The sequence below is a fragment of the Silurus meridionalis genome, chromosome 4 (genome assembly GCF_014805685.1).
Source record: "Silurus meridionalis isolate SWU-2019-XX chromosome 4, ASM1480568v1, whole genome shotgun sequence".
NCBI classification, from domain to species: domain Eukaryota; kingdom Metazoa; phylum Chordata; class Actinopteri; order Siluriformes; family Siluridae; genus Silurus; species Silurus meridionalis.
Window position 1 is genome coordinate 19,038,710 of NC_060887.1, and position 19,762 is coordinate 19,058,471.

The 19,762-nt window shown below is 35.6% G+C and overlaps 1 protein-coding gene across 1 annotated transcript in view; it reads right to left on the reverse strand.

The window, feature by feature from the left end:
• The window catches only part of pear1 (platelet endothelial aggregation receptor 1), a 34,055-nt gene that overhangs the window by 11,183 nt on the left and 3,110 nt on the right, over window positions 1-19,762 (reverse strand). Inside the window, 4 exon segments of the mRNA XM_046846715.1 lie at window positions 2,110-2,202; window positions 2,324-2,424; window positions 2,885-2,986; window positions 3,145-3,252. Coding sequence (XP_046702671.1) covers window positions 2,110-2,202; window positions 2,324-2,424; window positions 2,885-2,986; window positions 3,145-3,251 — 403 coding nt within the window. The 5' untranslated portion in view covers window position 3,252.

Here is a 19,762-nt window from a genome sequence, read left to right on the forward strand (position 1 = left end):
CATTTCTTGCAGTGCCTTTTAATAGCAAATTAAAATAACTGCTAACGTGTTATATATTAATAAATGAGAAGTAACCTTTGATGAGCTTGCAATGTTTAAAATCCATCATATTTTAGTTACAAGGTAAATATATATATTGCTGTTATTTACCTGTTATGACATACTCTTACCACAAATATTCGATTGATTTTCAAAACAGCTGCTGCAGAAAACTAAAATAAATCTTCAAATAATTTTGGAAGCACTTCCAAATATTTTTTTCATTGCCTTCCCATTACTGCTGAGACTTTAGAGCTGAATGAAATAGTGGTTAAAACTTCCTTAAACAAAGATAAAAAAAATAAATAAAAAAAACCCAAGCTGGCAACAAAAAGGTGTGCTTTTAGGTTTATTATCTCCAAATTAAACTGTGCAGTAATATTTGATGAAAAATCTGAATTTTAAAATAGTTTTCTGTAGATACAAAAAAAAATTAATTTGGCAAACTGTTCCTAAACCTTTTATACAACACTAAATAGGGAGCATGAACAACATCTACTTGTACAACCATATAAGTATATGGTGCTGCTAGCAGATCAGTAGGTGCATGGAAATAGTAATCCAGAGAGGAGATCTGAACTCAGTAAACTGCTCCATGTCAAGATGTCAAACTGTGGAATCTGGAGCTCAGCAGCTTGGCTCTCTTTATGAAACTCAGAATGACCCTATGTGAGTATTCAGTGTTTGAAAAGGCAGACACTGATGAGCAGAGAAATGCAGCATACAGTTTATCAGGTCATTGACTTCATGAGACACTGCCTTGTCAAAAGAATCACAACTTGATTTGTTTGTGAATTACATACACAAATATATATATATATATATATATATATATATATATATATATATATATATAAAAAAAAAAAAATATATATATATATATATATATATATATATATATATATATATTTTTTTTTTTTTTTTTTTGAACAATTTAATAGTACATTGATCTTGTTTTTGTATCTTTTTGTACGTCAGTTATATTTTCCACTGATACTGTACTTGAGTAGGAGCATCTGATCTGACCACTGACTGTTAACAGAAACGTAGTAAGTACTTCCAAATAAATTGGCAGAATTCCAATGTATGTGGAATGGAATTTTTTTTTAATGTGGGAAAATTCCCCACTTCTCCCAAGAGAAGAAGGTCATGGTGAGGGTCTGATCTGTAAACTACATCCTCAACTACCAAAACCACAGAGTATAATTTATGAAGATTATTTAGTCAAGTTGTTATGATTATGAGTAAATATTAGAACACTTTAAAGCAAAACATAGGAATTAGCATTTTCTTTATGTCTTTTCACAATATCATTTTTCAGTTATATTTTGATGTAATACATACATCAAAATATATTGACTGGTTTTGACGAGTTTCATTTTGAAATTGCTACTATATGGCATAGATTGTGCTTTCTTTGCATTAAAACTTTTGAACTTTGGCTTTGCTCAAATAAGTGTAGCCAAATCACTAGGTAATAGCTTAAATCTGCAACTTTGGAACTGTTTTTCATTAGTTACGACCGGGAACGAAAGCCGTGTTCAAAATTATAACTTCTCTTCTTTCCCACCACTCTCTCAGCACACAAGCATTCAGGAAGTGCTATATCCTATACTCTAATAAGCGAAATTTGCAAAGCAGCCAGTTGGAAAATGGGGCCTCTTTGACCAAGGTCTAAACCCAGTACAAGAGGCCAGAGTTTCCATTCCATGTGTATATTCCCTTCACAAGTTATTGCACTGCACTAACAAGAGTGCCATCACTTGGTGGAAAGAAGATTTCATGCTGGATCCTTGTAGATTATCCAAAAAGTTGGAAAATGGGTTATGTAAGATCATTAAAAACTAAAATTAAAAAACATAAATTCCAGCTGGCTTTAAACACTTTAAAACCTCTTCAGGAATAGGGATGTGTTCAGTTATTAGCATTTCAATATAAAATTAATGTGACTTCATGAGTGTTTTAAACACCAGACTAGAAGAGAGTAAATCAACCAAGAAACAGCATCAAAGCAAGCACTTATGAAAATGTTGTGTATATGTTATGTTACAGTGTGTGTGTTTAACCTACCACTGGAACAATCGTCTCCTCTCCAGCCACCTTCACACTGACAGCGGTCTGGAGAGACACAACGTCCGTGGACACATTCTTTGGTGCAGCGTGCTGGCATACATCCACACAGATTTCAAAAGCATAAGGAGGAATACATAACTTTTGTAAGTTTTTACATTTATGTGATTCCAACACTGGTACATTTGGCACCTACATGTAATTTATTACTTACGAACACATTTGTTTCTGCTTTCATAGAATCCTGGGCAACATTGATACCTCCTACGATAGTCCATTTTTACCGACTGGCGATAAGCTGTTTTATATGTTATTCTAGAGAGAAGGGGGGTTGGGAGGGGGCGCAAAAAAATGAAATCAGGGTGAGAGGAAACAGTTTCAATGACACACTCTTAATTTACCCAAGGACATGTATGTACTCTACACACCACATGTTATTCAGAAAAAATAATTTTTTCCCAATTCATTATACATAATGGAACTAAAAGTTCTTAAAAAGTTTAAGAAGGAAAAACAACCATTACGGTTTACAGTTTGTGTACTGAAATACTGTATTGTAGTTGTTGTCAGTGATCTATTAATTCAAGAGTCCATTCACTTTTCATCCATGTGCTAGTGATATGTTTTAACTATGTGCAATATTCTGTATTATTATGTTTTTATACTTATATAAACAGTATCTTGTATATTGAAGTTCACACACTATTAACATTTTTGCAAAATTTCAATAACTTGTCTATCTAAATCCACTCCACTGAGTATGTGTTTCTCTCACCGGTGTCGGATGCATTTGTTGGAGCTCCAGGGTTCAGAGCAGAGCTCCTCATAAACCTGATCAAATGGCTGAGCATATGACTCTTTCACAGAGGTGGTAAAACTGTAAAACGTGAAAAAAGAGAATCACTCAAAGGAACTTCTCTATATTTAACTGATACAGAACTGCTATGTTAAACAAAACTATGTGCACTCATTTTTTATTTTTTATGTATGACTCTGTTGTGATTTGTTTTATCCAGCCTTGTGTTTTAGACTTACCTTTCCCATATACTGCACACATTGGGATCTCCAGGGTCCAAGCACTCTGTCAGATTACATACAGAGCCCAAAAGAAACAGGACCACACAGATCCACAGTGATGTCATACTGCTGTAGGAAAAACAGCACAGTGTTACAGGAGAGACAAAATCAATACTCAAACCATACTGATCCAGAGAGGGGATTAAAACGTTGCTGTTTTTTAAGCTCCTAAGAAGACAATGTGCACTGAACCCTACATCATTAAAAATGTGAGGTGATCAACCATTATTACTTTACGTTGCTGCATGATTTTCCTTTCTTTTATTCATGCCTCTCTGTTCTAGAGCAACATTTGGTATTGCTTTTTGCACATGGTAAGGCAGCTCTGTCTTCTAATCTAGATTTCGGATATATATTTGCTTTACATCATGTTCACATTATTATACATGCATTTCATTTCTCCTGAGTGAAAACATTGCTGACATGACAATATGCCAGATCTGGCTTTAATTACACTTTTTATTCAGTGCTTTTTTTCTTTTCATTTTGTTTTGCTTTTAAACATTCCTTTATTTGTCTAAGACAGATGTATTTATATGATTATGCTCAACTCCAGATCTAGATTTCTAACAAGAATCAACCAAACCTGCTCCTAATACATGGTTGTAAAAAGTGAATAGAAACTATGTTCATTACTTAATAATTATATGTTTACTATTATTAAGCAACAAGTGAAGTAGCTGCTGCAAAATAACTGTAAATAATGGTACATTTTTAAAAGAGAAAAGAGTAAGTTTTGCCATCTGGTTTTAATATAAGCATTGATGGCCCTGGGGACTAAATGTGGATGGGGACAGAAAAGACTCCCAGAGCATTTGTGAGACTCTTCTGCTCTTTAAACCACTCTCTCTCTCTCTCTCTCACTCAAACACACACACACACATGCACACGCACACACACACACACACACACACACACACACACACACACACACTTGTATATGGAAGCTAAATTTGTTGTTTTCATTATACAAAATAGAAAATCCCAAGAAAATCGATTGGACCCACTAACCCTTGGAATATATGACAGAGTTTGGAATATCCAATGCTGATGACAAATAGCTGTTTCATTATTCAAATGTCAAGTTGCAAGAATATGTGCTGGTTATCCACAGTAAATAAAAAAATAAAATAAAAAGAAGTAATTTACTTTTTATTAAGAAAAACATTCCTAAAAGCAGTCTCGCATTTCTATACCCAGACTCCTGAATCTGTCTTAAATTAATGTATTGCAGTGTACTATTGTGATAAGCGTGCTATTAGTGCAGGTTAGAGGTTTATGACCAGAGAAACCACCTCAAAAAGCATATGGATAGAAACGTTGAACATTTTGAGCTCCTAAAGAAAGAAAACCTCCCATCTTTTTGATTGATCATTTCTATCACAGACCCTTGAGTTCAAATAAATCTGGAACATAAAAAAAAAGGAGATGTTTATGAGAAAATTGCACAAGGTATTCATTAAGGAGAGCAGCGGGTTTACTAGTCACTGCACTGGTGTGGAGTAAATACGCAGTGTATTTTTCTGCATTTTGCCTTATTAAAAGTGCTTCTGACCACAAAGGCTTTTCGAATAGTGGAAAACAGAGCGCATACTTAATGATTATAAAGTGTGCCAGAGTCATACCACATTGCATAAATCGCCTCAAAACATATGTGTATTTATATGCATTTAGTTCCAGAATAACACTGTTATATTTTTAACCAAAAAAACAAACTTACTGCAGTGCACTGTAATGCTGTATGTGTTTTTGTTTTAGGTCTTTTTTAAGTTAGGACAAGCAGAAAGAGAGAGAGAGAGAGAGAGAGAGAGAGAGAGAGAGAAAGCATAGACAACAAGCTTAATTTGTACCTTTGTGATGTAGCTGCTTTACTTTTACAATACAGATAACATCCCCGTGAGAACTTTGTTACGTAGCTCGCTGAAAATGTAAGTGAAACACTATGAGACTGAGGCGCTTAGGTGCCTGGGATGTTTTAGCACACACACTAACACTAATCAGCTATGAGTTGGTTCTAATGGATAAAGCAGACCAGTTCTCCCTGCCCTCTCCTGCTTTTATGTGGTCTGGTAAAATAGAAAAGAAACATTAAGCTATTCACAAACACAAGGAGAGAAAGAGAGAGACAGATGGAGAGAAAAAAGGGAAAGAGAGTGAAAAAAAGCAAAAAAAAAAGGATCAGTTTTGGGTTTACCATTTCTTTCATCAATGCTTTGTTTGATTTTCAGACTTCAGAAAACGTGTCCCACATGCAAAAATGAATGAGTCCCATACGTTGGCTTATTTACAAGCAAACACATTCTGTAATTGAAACAGAGTTTCCTCCATAGCTAACTGAAGGGGTCCATAGGCATGTGCTCTGGCCATTCAAAACCAAAGATGTTCAATCACTTAAAGGGCTTCACAGTGATACTTTCAGAGCCACATGAGGACCTCACAAAAACAAGCGACGAATGAAACCAGATGTAGAGCACACGCTTGCTTCTTTATTTTTCACTTACTTCATGTTTGGGATAAAGTCTCAAAGGTATGAAGTTAGATCAGTCTTAGAACATAAAGCTACATTTAGACTTTTACAAACAAAAAAACGCAACAATGCACTGCATAAATCATTGATGTTTGTAAATGTAACTAATATCCAGTTATGTGAAAGCTGAATAAGGCGTTTTTATTTATTTTAGTAAATATAATTCAGGCAAAAATATCCAGCATAGTCTGAAAGAGCAAGCAAACTCTCACAAACAAGAAGACAATCAAACTCAATCCAAGCCAATGACATAAACATATGTCTCAGTTAAGGGTTTACTAAGTATGCATCCTTTTTTTTTTGTTAATCAAAAACACCATATGAAAATTGTAGCTGTTATTTACACATTTTTTAAAGTTTCATGGTGGGAAAGAACAATTGAAATTATACAAAATCAATTGGAGTAAATTTGCCTTTGTTTAAAAAAGACTTTCCCTCTAAAAAATACTAATCAAACATAGGCATTACACAGCTGGCTGGCTGGAAAAAAAGAAAAAAAGATATTTATTTGATCTTGACTGTCTGAAATCTTGTATATATTAATGCTTTTTAAAATAACTACAAATTGTGCAGTCTTTTTGAAGAGAAATCTGAAAAGTTTTCTTAACAGATGTTAAGAACATTAGCATTCTCAGAGATACAATGTCTTGCAGTAGTGACACATAAATCTTTACCTTGCAAGCTCATCTTTCTAATTATCCAGATGTTTACCCTGAAGTTTTAGAAACCTCATATTTTACACTATACAAATTCTATACAAAATTAAATCATATGGAAGAACTAATGTTAGACATTATTTAACTTTATACTGAAGCCCCAATATAAACACGCATGTCTTTTCTACACTAGTTAGTATACTTTTTTTTAACACATTGGAATGATGTGCTCTGACAAAAGAAAACTGTAAACCTGGCTTTAACATGATAGCTACTGTCTGTACATGCAATCTTTTTTTATTAAATACTTTTTATTTTATTTTATTAAATTCAAAACAATCACTTTATTTCAAATTTATTTATTTCGAAATTAGACAAAATTCAGAAATTAAAAAAAATATATATTTTTTTGTAAACACTGATAATACATTTTGGGGTTAATCCAATATCATAAATGTCCAGTCACACCAGTGGTTCTGGAAACTAAGAGTGAAAATCTCTCATATGGGAAAATTTTTCCTTTTAGATTTCCCATGATTCCCATTCCCATAATGCAGAAAGATGTTTGAATAACAAACTCCTATTTGGCAATTTTGTACTTCTTATACTATATGATGAAATTACACACATGGAGCACATGGCACTTATTATTTCCTTTCCCCCTCACCCTCCTGTTTGAGACTGTGTTAATTAAGGGAGAAAGTATTAGTCACTTTTTGGAATGAAGAGATGAGGAGCAAAGGAAAATAACAGAGGGTGAAAAATGGCTGGGCCAACCACCACTGATGTGGGGTGCAATGATGCAGGCAAAGTCTCAAATTACACCATGCTAATCAAGCAGCTCATTAGATTCCATTAACAAATGATAAATGTGGACAACAAGGAAATACCGTCTTAAGTTTAAACAAAACAAACTTTTGGTTTACTCCAGAAACATGCTAAAACCGCCATAGTTTATGGAGTGAAATATGGACATTAAGATCCCTTTTAGTTTCATAACCAATATAAAAACAGCTCGATTTAAACAGTTAGAAAAACAAAAGATAAATTTCCTTGTAAAAATCAACAAATGCGTTTTTCTTTTAACAATGGTCTCGATCAGCAACTTTTTATGTAGCTACAAAATGTATATAGAAAATAAACCTTTCTTAATTTAAATTTCCATGGCTTATGTTTAAAATGTATGCCAGGCTATTACTTGCTGAGATAAACTATCATGTAGAATGTGTTAAAACTCAAGAGTAAAAGTGACCTAAACATTTTGTATAAATAATTAACAATTTCTTTGCTTGTATTTTTAACAACAACAAACAAAAAAAAATAACATGTATCATAAAATACCATTTAATTCATTCAGTTTTTTCATTCACTTTGTCAAGGTCATGGTGGATCCTGAAGGTCAGGCTCATGGTGGCTCTCAGGAAAACTGGGTACAAGGTGAAAATAGACCCAGGATGGGATGCCTATGCATCACAGGGGACCATGTACACACTCATTCTCACCTAATTCAGCCCAACAGCATGTTTTAGGGAGTTCAGAGAAAAACAAAGAACCCAAAGGAAACCCATAGAGAAAGAAGGAGAACATGTGAAACTTAACACTGACAGTTATCTTGGGAATCTTAAAGCTTTAAGGTGGAAAAGTTACCCGCCGTGCCATTATACTGAACAATAGCTAGAGAAATCACCTTAATGCATAAAAACAGCTTAATGATTTAAATAAGCTTATATTAATAGCGTTCAACCTACTGAACCCCACAAAAACAGCGCAGTAAAAATAAAACTTGTCTCAGACTGACACACACAGACAGAGGCGCAAAGAGAGATGGTTAATGATCAAGCAACCACATTGCTGGCTCAGAGACTCAGTAAACCAGTGGCACCAGTAAAACCCTATTACTGTAAACTGGAGTAAAATTCCATGATCCAAAACATCTGTGCCTCTGTGCTGGAATCAAACAGGCACTCACATCCCAGACCACTGCTGTCTGTGGCTATGGTTCAGGGTTGTGCCACATGTTGGGGGTTCAGGATAGTGTCACATGATGGGGGTTATGGATTTGTAGATTTGTTTGAGTGTGTGTTGAAGCAGTGTTGGTGTTCATGGCCCCCTTTCATACATTAATCAACATTGTGAAGTCAGTGACTCAATGGGACATATAGTAGTGGACCACACCCTGCTTTTCCATATTGCATGATGTATATCTGAAGCATGTGGTATGGCACAATCTTTCTGTTTTGCTTGCCAAAAGCTTCCATATCATGTTTACATTTTTGTAGTAGGATGATTTATTTGTTCTTCAGAAAGATTGCAGTGCTCAAGAACAGCTTTGTGCTATTTTAATTTATTGACATAAACTATTCCATTAAAGGTAGTTGGTTTGAAAGAGGCAGATGTAGAGGACAGAATAGTATGGAGACGGATGATCCGCTGTGGCGACCCCGATTGGGAGCAGCCGAAAGAAGAAGAAGAAGAAGAAGAAGAAGGAGAAGAACAAAAACAAGAAACTATTTAAATTAAACTGTTATGACTACAAATTGCATTTATGGGTGTTTGTGGCCCAACACTGTATATAAATAAATGCTCTAAGCCACAATGTAATACCCCAAACAACCACAATAAGAGTGGAAAACACTGAGCTTGAGCTGATGTGACCCTTGTGAGCAGTGAAAGAAAAAAGCAAAGCAGAAGCAGAGTGAGACAGAGAGAGATAGAAGAGGAATAAATACAGAAGGACACACATAAAAGTAAAAATATGATAAGCAAGTGCATCTTGACACTTTTGAACTGGGAAAATGTGTGCTTGCGAGAGAGATGTGTTTTTTTCTGGAAAAGTGTTTGCAGCGAGTTTTTTAAGTAAGTAATGAAACTGTCAACGTATCTACTATCAGGATGCATTTATACCTGTTACTTTACTCTCTGACATCTGAGGCTTCATTAGAAACAATCATTTATTATGACATTTCTGTCATTTTGTGACGGGCATTTGGTACCTGGGCCTTCCCGACTAAATCCACCTCTTAATACCACCACTATCATGTCGCACTTATAGAAATCATCAATGCTATACAAAATCACAATATATAAAGACATGTGGCATTACAAAGAGAGAGGCATGTCGCATATGTAAGGTGAATACCATTTCACTAAAGCAAGCTCCAAACCTCTACACTACAACCGCAACTGTTCCACCTACATCATCTGAAGCAGTTCAGAATCAATATTTGTCTAATAACATGACAAAAACATAAAAATGTCAATAAAAATACAACTTACTCACCAGAGACGCATACTCATAATTTGCACCGCTCCTCAGAGGCTGTAAGCCAGTGGTACCGCTCGTATTCACTGTTCTGGAAGTGGAGAACAAACCCTTTCCCGGGCTGAGACAAGCTAGCTAGCTTCGGGGTTGTCCAACCTCCTCACGATGTCTAGCTTTTCTGAAAAAATTATTTTTAAGTATGTCGGTGACCAAATCAATGTCTCTTCCTTCATAGGCATAAAAAAGTCTAACTCAGATGTATTAATGTGTACAGATCGATACACATGTGTTTGCTAGTCGAACTTGGCTGTAACAGTTTCCCTCTGACCAACCAATCGGAGCATGGAAAAATTCTGAAACTATTCTGGACCAGCTAGCTGAAATCTGATTGGTTAAAGAAACAGAGCTAATTCTTAAAGGAGACCATGGTAAAAGGGGCAGCAGAACAGACTTTGAAGGCCCTGGGCAGATTAGATTGACATGGCAGTACATAGAGTTGACCTAACCTAATAGAGGCTGAAATCTGATTGGACAAAAAATTTAACCTCCACATACACATACTGGAAGCAGTGCAGCCAAGAGAAATGCTATGAAATAAACAGAAAAAAACTATTGGGAATAAATTAAAGAATTTCATGGAACAAATATTAGAATTTAGGTTGTAAATATTAGTCAGTGCTTCTGATAGTGTTTAGTCTTTGCTGGCCTGACGGCCCACCACTGTTGTCATTATACTTATACAGTCGAACCCACTTATCTCGACCTCGGTTAACTCGACAACCCTATTAAGGCGACGTTTTTGAAGTGAAACCGCCAAATTCTCTATTTGTTTTAGCATTTTTTTATCGGTTATGTCGAATTTTTTATGTCGCCGAGCCCTAATATCTCGAGCACAAGGGAGGGCAAATTTGCCACTTAACGTCGGTTATGTCAGGAATCCCCCTGCTACGCCCCTTTGGCGGCCGCTTTCTCCGAATCACCCTGCTTCTTCTCCTGCACGGAGCTCGTCGCAGTCATGCTGATCACACACACCTGACTCTTATTCACTCACTCATCCCATCTCCTATTTAAGCCCCTCACCTCCACACACTCGCGATCCGTTATTGTTTGTGCATGATCGTACATATTGGTTCATGGCGGTCTGTGTAATCGCGTATACGTATCCCGCTACGTACCCTTCTTCTCGGACTCCACATTCTCTCAACGGCCCCCCGGATTACCCCGATCCTGCTGTTTTTTATGTTCAGGCTGTCTGCACCACGTGTATCCGTTGCTCCCCAGCGCTGCGCTTTCCATAGCGCGGATCCGTGGATTCTCTACACGAACTGTCTCTGCTTTCACAGAATTTCGTGGACCGCGCTCCCGGAGCGCACCACTGGATATTACTGCTTCGCTACAAGTATAGGTGGATTATCTTCTGAGTATTCTCAATAAACTTTGTTTGCGTTTACTTCGGCCTCCGCCTCCTTATCCGCATTACAGATTATCTCGATCTGCATGACCAATCAAACAAATCTCGGCAACGCTGTTGTGTAAAAAACCTTCAAAAACACGTGCATGTACATTCTCATTTAATAACGCACATCATGTACATAAAGAAATTTCAAGCACGTTAATATATTGCCGCCATATTGGTTTTCGTTTATCTCGATCATCGGTTACCTCGACGTTTTTTGGCGTCCCCTAGGCCGGCACCATAACCGGGTTCCACTGTATAGAAAGAATGCAGCATTTGCCAGAAGCAAATCAGCAAAAGCACAACTACCTGCACTTTGCTTAGTGTCTGTGATAATGTGAACGCTTCCTCTGTGGAAACTGATAGGGCCGCTGTTTACTGTCAATCTGATATGTTAAAACCCCCACAGTGCACAGATCTCACCCATCATTACAAACACCTTCTGCAATGGAAAAAGCAAAGCCTTAGTTCTTTACTCAGACAAATGACTGTGTTTAGCTCGAACCATTCCCAGGTAACAACTCAACTAGGAATCTCTTTGTAGTCTTATATTTGTCACATGCTGTGGATTGCTCAGTTCCAAAATCCTGAAATGTAAGATCTACTGCCTGATTTTCAACAGAATTAGAGTGTTAACCTTGTTGAATTTGGCACTGGGTAACAGTCTTGAGTTATCCAATGCAATGCTCAGGTCTGTCCTCTGCAAACAGAATAACAGGATATGTGGCCCCTTTCCTTTGCATATCTCCCTCTGCAGCTCTCTCATGCTTCTCTCCCAACAAGAGTGGACACCGCCCCATCGCACAGGCCATCATCAGTATCTCTAACAAAACAGCACATGGCTAGTGTGAAAAAGACCAAGAAGTACATGGAAATTTAAAAAGCAACTGCTTATGTTTGTTCCATTCATACCAGTGGCAAAAATGTCTGTACATAAATGACCAAATCTATACATAATTGAATATATAACAAAAGTGGATTTCTTTGTTTTTAAGAAGTATTAGTCCTTCTGCTAAGTGAAATGAAAAAAGTACAAGAAGTAAGTGAGTAAAAGTAAGTATACAATGCCAAAATCAAATTATGTGAAAGCTGGAAAATATCTATGCCTATATGTAAACAAATTCAAGTATTTAAAAATACAAATAACTATTTTCTTACTGATAAAAAAAAACCTAAATGAATATCCCAAACATCAAGTTTAAATTTAATGAACATTGCAAAACTCTTAAATAAATGCTCAGTTGCCATTAACAACAATACAGAACTTGCTAGCAAAGTTACTTACTTAAACATGCTTTTTGAAGATTTGATAGCAAAAGTCTTCTCTCAAAAACAAATTAGCTGTACACAGTTTAATGTGAATAAGTTTAAACAATAAAAAAGTGACAGTAGCTAGACTAGTATTTCATTTTTACTTGTTACTTGTGAACTTGTTACTTACAGTGTGTGAAGTTTTTTCCCTCCTGTACATTTACTAGCATATTAGTGTTTAAGTATAATCCTTAAATAAAGTATAAATCTTCCATAAAAATATCTAAGTACGATAACAAAAAAACAATCACTAAAGTATTTTCCATCCCTGTTCACAACTATAGTTACATCATACCATCTGAGTCCCTTCTGTCAAGAGTAACTTTATGAGTGCAGCAAGATAGCAACAATGAATGGCTTTAGCATGTTTCTAAAACCAGGTTTCTCCCATTTAAAGGCATTTTAGCTTGCTGCAGCTGCAGACTCCAGGGGTATTGAAAATGTCCTTGTGCTTTGACGGCTTGTTTTGTTTCTCCACTGGAGCCCATATAACCACAGACTGCATGACTGTGGCTTTACTGGTCCTGGGACATGTGCTGGCCACACAAACACAACACACTTCTGTACAAATGTATGGTTTGCACACGCTCACACAGTCTCTACCACATATATATCAGAAAACCCATGCTCACACAGCAAGAACGACAGCTCAACCCTGTACCTAGAAGGAGTGTTTTGCTCAAGAGAAGGGTGACGCTGAGGTTTGAGCTCTAAGAGAGAACATGACCATACACAACCATAATTATATATGCAGTATATTTGTGTGGGCAAAAGTAAACAGAGAATTGTAGTGATCTAGGGAGGCATGTTAAACACTGTAAATGTCCAGCTTACACCTCAATTATTCAACACAATTATTCCTAACCTGAAACTTTTGATTCATTATAGAGCTTTTTTTTTGAAGGCTGAACTCTTTAGTGGACAGTCAGTAAAAGTGCAGACTATTTCAGTACTTGCACATCTGTACATTCATTTAGGACACATGAATAAATGATGGCTTAGTGGTTACTGGGTAGAATAAATCCCAAAGCTAATAAATAAAATTTAAACACTAGGTTTCTGCCGATTATCTCAACTTTCAAATAATGAATGTCTGATCATTAGATTTTTTTTCCAGTATAATAAAGAACAACATCTATGTTCAAGGAATATTATGTACAGGAAAATATTTAGCTTTTTAAACATTTTACCTGGAAAAACACTTTGCGGCTACCTTGTAGGTTCAAGCCTTTGTGAGTATTTTATATGCCAGGATGCTGATTCCTTTTAATGATTCCTTCTAAGCTTATAATTTACTTTGGTGGACAATTCAAGTTTCAATCGGTAGCCAGGTATAAGTTTGAGAGCTTGTAACAAAGTTATAATTGTAGGAGATAACTTCTTTGCCTTAGTGGGAATTAAGTACACACAAAAAAGTCTTTGGTGCAAAACCTGGCCCTGTCCATGTTGTTTATTCAAAACTAAGCACATTTCAAACAACTTATGAGATTTTCAGCCGTGTGTTAGAAATTATTAATTAAGACATTTATTTAATACTAAGACATTTGATTGATGAATCAGGAGATTAGTACAATTGAATACCACAAAGTAATAATGAAACTATCCAAATAATTTACAATGATTCATCATGCTTTTCCGAAATCCAAACTGCTGAGTAACTTTTGTTGTAATGTCCGCTGGAATGTGTACATGAGAAGTGTTGTGCAAAAAGAAAAAAGAGAACAAAGTGTCTAATCTAAGTGGAAGCGTTTATAACTCAACTCCTCTTCCTCTTCAGTTTCCGGCTATGAACACTTCCACCCAAAACAGCACAGGTCAAACGGAAAACCAAAAGATATGAAGCCATTCATATAAAAAAACAGGAGTGATGAGTCATTCACACCACAACCTTGTGACTATGATCGCATTGTGTTTAAGGGTCTGATTCACTCTACAGTGACAATTCCTCAAAAGATCCTAAAATTCTATATTCTCATAACTTAGCTGTGAATCAGAAATGGATATGACGGAACATAAATCATGGTTATCACCACAATTGCAGTGAATTAACCTGGGCTTAAAATGAGAGCTTCAGGAATGAAAAGCTTAAACTTTGTATTATTTATTTATTATTTTTTTTTAATATGAGCCTCTACAAGTTTCTGTAACACCTAATGGTCCATGTTAAATTAAATTAACCGTTGCATGCTTCAATGAAAGAGATAAGACTCACAAAAAATCTGACCTTTTGTATAAAAAGAGATAATATGCTCAGTATCACAAATTGAATAATTAACAGTAAAAGTGCTTCACATTTTCTTTTTATGTGTGTTAGAAATTACATTAAATACAATCAAAAGCCCAACCCAACAGCTTCTTGCTGTTTTGGATATAAGTAGTATTGTGCTGAATGTTATTTAAAATCATGAAACCACAAGCTGCTGCTTGCAGACATGGCTATCTATTTGTTCTGAAGACAATTAACTGTTCTGTAAGGACAATAAGTTGGCAGAGCAATAAAAAAAATTGCCAAAAAACATTGGCAGGCTATATAGAACCTTAGGAAAAATAAATAGATTTATTCTGAATTTGTGTTAAATCAGTTTGTATTATCTTAAGTCGCATATGCATACAATTCAGTGGTTATACATGTATGCAAAATATAGCATAAAATGCAGTGATATACTTCATATGCGAGAGTAGCCAAATATATGATATACTGTATTTGCATGCACTGTGGGTTAATTTGAGCCATGGTCCAACACAATCAATTATTCAAATGTATATTGCATGAAGATACTATATATATTATGGTTTTTGAATAGAAGAAACTTCACTTGGTACAGAGTGTTCTGTTTCCAAATAAAGAAGTCTTCCTATAAATAAAAAAAACCTTATGATAAGTGTAAATATACCACATACTAAATATTTTAGGAAAAATCGCCCTGTGTACAGGGTTCACATTTGGTGCAAATAAACAAACAAAAGCAGCAAAAAAATACACAAGACATCCTTAAATGAGTAACATCTACTTCAAGTATAAACTTTAATAAACAACTTAGCCAGAGAATGAGAAATTACTCACAAAGGCACAGTTACTTTACAGTAGACTGTTCATTAAACAGACCAGTGTCTTTAAATATGAGTTTTGCTCCAGGTAAGATCTCAAACAGATCTATTTATCCTTCACTATCTGGACAGATGAAGTCATCTCCATGTGTTCTAATCACATGGCCAGCCTTGATTCATGACATCATTTTTTATTATGTTTTTTATATCGGTCCAACAAAACATAATGGGGATACGGAAGCCTTCAATCATGTGGCTAAACATCTTTAAATGATGTTACTTATTACCAAGCCAATTTTACTCCATCTGTTTCTGCCCAAACAGTTTGACACTATTGTGCTTCTGTGTGTGTGTGTGTGTGTGTGTGTGTGTGTGTGTGTGTGTGTGTGTGTTTGTGTGCCTTTTTATGCAATATTATGTAACATTAAGTTTTACTGTGCTGTACATAAACACAAACAAACACACACACACACACACACACACACACACACAAAATGATGAATGGAAATTGCTCTAGTGTTTTCTCTGATTACAGACTTCCTTGAGTGCAAAGCTGGCTGCAGTGTCTGTGTGTGTGTGTGTGTGTGTGTGTGTGTGTGTGTGTGTGTGTGTGTGTGTGTGTGTGTATGTGTGCTTTTGGCCTGTTGTAAGAAAGAGAGGAGGTCCCAACAGGACCCAAAGGATCACAGCTCCAGGCTTGAGACCCACCAGCTGCTTAGTTGCTCTGCAAACTAAAGCCTAATAACCTCTCACAGAACTCCAGACCCTGCACAGAACCCCAATCTAATGATGTTAAACATTATTCTTGCCAACACTTTGATAGGGTGGCAAACAGAAAGGGTGACAAAGACTCATAAGTATGCACATTATGAAAAAGAGAGGACTCGCTCCTGTATGTGCATCTGTGCTGCACTGTTTTATACACTCCTGAAAATGAACTAAATCTAAGATAACAGGCAACAAGCTCAGCACATCTGGAGCAAATTACCATTCTGTTGGCTGGCAAGTTTATTTGCAGAAACTAATACAGACTCCAATAGTCTCAGACGTATTGGGAAGTTTGTTTTTAAGTGTGCCATTCCTGCCTTTTGTTTTATCTGACAGTTCTGGGCATAGAAAAGAAATCACATGCACAAGTTATTCTAATACTGAAAACTCTTATTAACTCGCAACAACAGATCTTTGTGTGCAGACTTGTGCACAAACAGAAAGGTGAGCTGAGCACAGGCTGAGCGAAGTGCACATCAATGCTCACAATGCTGCTTTCAACATCTGGGATGGTTTTTCTAAAGATATGGCTGACACATGGTCTGAAAGAGTATCCATGTGCTAGGGACAGAGCGTTTTAAACCCCATTTCTCCTGCACTTTTCTCTGGGCCTCAGATCAAGCTTTTAGGCAGCACTGAATCTTTTAGTGAGCCAGGAAAGACATGACGAAACCATTACTTAGCCAAAAGTAATAAGAATTCTTTTTTATTTTATTTTCCATTATATAAAAACAAATTGTCAAATACTAAGATGTTATTTAAATGTGTTATTTAAAGATGACTATTTAAAACTCAAATGATCACTAAGGAACAACGTAGAAAAATTAATTTCAGTTCAGTTCAATTCAGTTCAGTGTTCAGAATAGTCCATGCTCTCGTTTATCTGCCAGAGGAAGTTTAGCATCTGCCAGGCCATTCCTCTACTACTCCCTGATTTGCCCATTCACTGGTGCAGAGCTCATCAAGTGAAATCTGGTTCTTATTATAGTGAATGTTTTATCGCATTTATACGAAGAAAATAAAAAAAACATCACCAGATGTGATCAGAGCATCTGGAAGTTCGAGATTTTGACCAAAAAAACACACAGCACACTCAGTGTCTACTCTGAAGGTGACTCCTGGCAAACACTCCTGTTTTTCCCTTGCTTTCTCCCTACACTGAGCTGCTAATAAAAAATTTAACTCTTGCCTTCTTTCCTGCAATAAAATTAAAAAATAAAAAAACCTCATACTGTTAAATAGAAAAAATAAACAAAGATCACTTTATTTGTGTATGGCTAGTGCATAACCAGGGCATTAAATCATAATTTCAAACCATTTCTAAAGTCCATATTTCTTTAATATATTAAGCCAAATTACAGGCAAACAATAATAGTTAATAATAATACACTACCCTTAAAAGGTTTCAAATTATCCATAGATTATTTTTTATTTATGTTTATATTAGTCAGGAAAATGTTTACGTCATAGACTTTTTCAGCTATAAGTTTAAAAGACTGAAGTTGTTTAAGTAGAAAGAGAGGGGTGATGCCTGTAATTTCACCCATTAATACCCAAAGCAGTGCAAGAAAAAAACAGAACAGGAAAGAAGCCAGGGGTGGCTTGACAGAAGCTTCCAGATGCTGAGCAGAGAGGATGTCCTGGGCAAACACAAGAGAGAACAAAACTAAAAAGGAAAGAGCATCCAGAAAGATAGCCTGTTTGGGAATGATTATTCATGCAAACTAAGTCGAAACCTATTTGCAAAACTTTTTTGAAAAAAGAAAAAAAAAAAAAAATTCTATCTCTATTCTTGTACTCCATTTATTTTCACCGTTTCTGACATTCACCAGGTTTTCTGGTTTGAGATTCCACATTTATATTATAACTGCTTACTACTGTTACACTTCCTAATAAAAATAAACAATATTTGTCCACTCGACCCTATTTGTTTTTCTTTTCTTGCAATATGGTGAAACCAAAGAGCTGTTACTGTAATAAACAAGACAGTGAGAATAAACCAAGGTCTCCATGCCCGTGTCCTATTTCTAATAAACACACTGATTCACACAACACACACACACATGCATGCACACATCCTGGGCTCAACTTTTCCATCTCAGGTCCATGTGTCTCAAACTTCACTAACAGTTATATGTTTTCCATTATGTAATAGCAAAAAAGAAATATTATTTTGGAAGAACAGTGCTAAAATATGCTCTCCAATTCAATAAATATATGTGCTTAGACTGACCTAGAAAAAAATGACAGAAGGTGCAGTTATAGGAAAATACTCACTGACATGTTGGTGTGATGCTTGACAAGTGCAATACTACTTGAGTTATTTTTTCCATAAATAAGATGTCCCAACTTGTTATAAAATTGTATACAACAGAAATATCAACATTTATTAAAGATCAACATGTCAAAATATTTATCTCTAGTACATAGTTGCATTTAATGTTTTGGAACATCCAGGAAACAAGTTAGTTCCTGCTATTACCTCCATTATAGCATCTATAAACCATCATTGCCTCACTAGATTATTTTTTTTTCTTTTATTTATTGAAGGTATTAAGACAAACAAATGCAGCTTGTCATGTTACTGTAAAACAGCAAAGTGCAAAGTTTATCTTGAAAACTCATGCAGCAGAAAATAAAATCTCTTTCACTTTTGTTGAAATTTCATATAGGAGCTTTTACTAAAGAAATAATAATATACTAGATCTGGATATTAATACAAACCTGTTATTTGAATTACAGCATAATACTCTAGTCAAAACAATACCTTCTGATCAGTTTTAATTAAATACAATAATATCATTTTCACCTTCAATCAAAGTGTTATCAAAATGTTTTATATAGTGGTGTAATTATTTATAATAGTAATGTTTATTGGCTAAACACAAAAATAACATCATGGAAATGATATAACCTCAACTAATATATGGTGTCAATGGTGTAGGAACAGTACAACAAATGTTTCTCTTATGATATTTGTTTTATATTGTGTGACCTTTCCAATAACTGTAAAGTAAAAAATTTAATTATTGAAGAGGTTTTATGAATACTCCATACTAATGACATTTTCTGACAGCTAACAGCAACATTGGACAGAAACAACGATTATTATCACATGAATGCTCTTCATTACTGAACATGAAGATGTATAAATATGTCCAAGTATGTATATTTTTAACAAAAGCTCTTTTCAACAATGTTCTCCTTTTGAGAAAAAAAAACATTATTTATATATGTATGTGATAAAAAATCACACTTTTCCCCCTCACAGCACTCTTTGTACGTAAACCATTGAGAGTGTAGTTCTACTTCTAAATTTTACCCTCAAAGTATCAAATTGCATTCTGTTCCCCTCTATAGGCAGACATGAGGCTCGCTAGCCCCTCTCCTTTAATTGGTACTGGCTCCTACACTGTGCTATTCTCCAGAGCTTAACCACCAGCAGGAAGGTCCCTTACCACAGCACACACACTGCGGCGAGAGCAACCCAGCACAGGCAGCTCCACTGCCAAATCCAGGCATTTGAATTAAACCAACACTTATTTTCA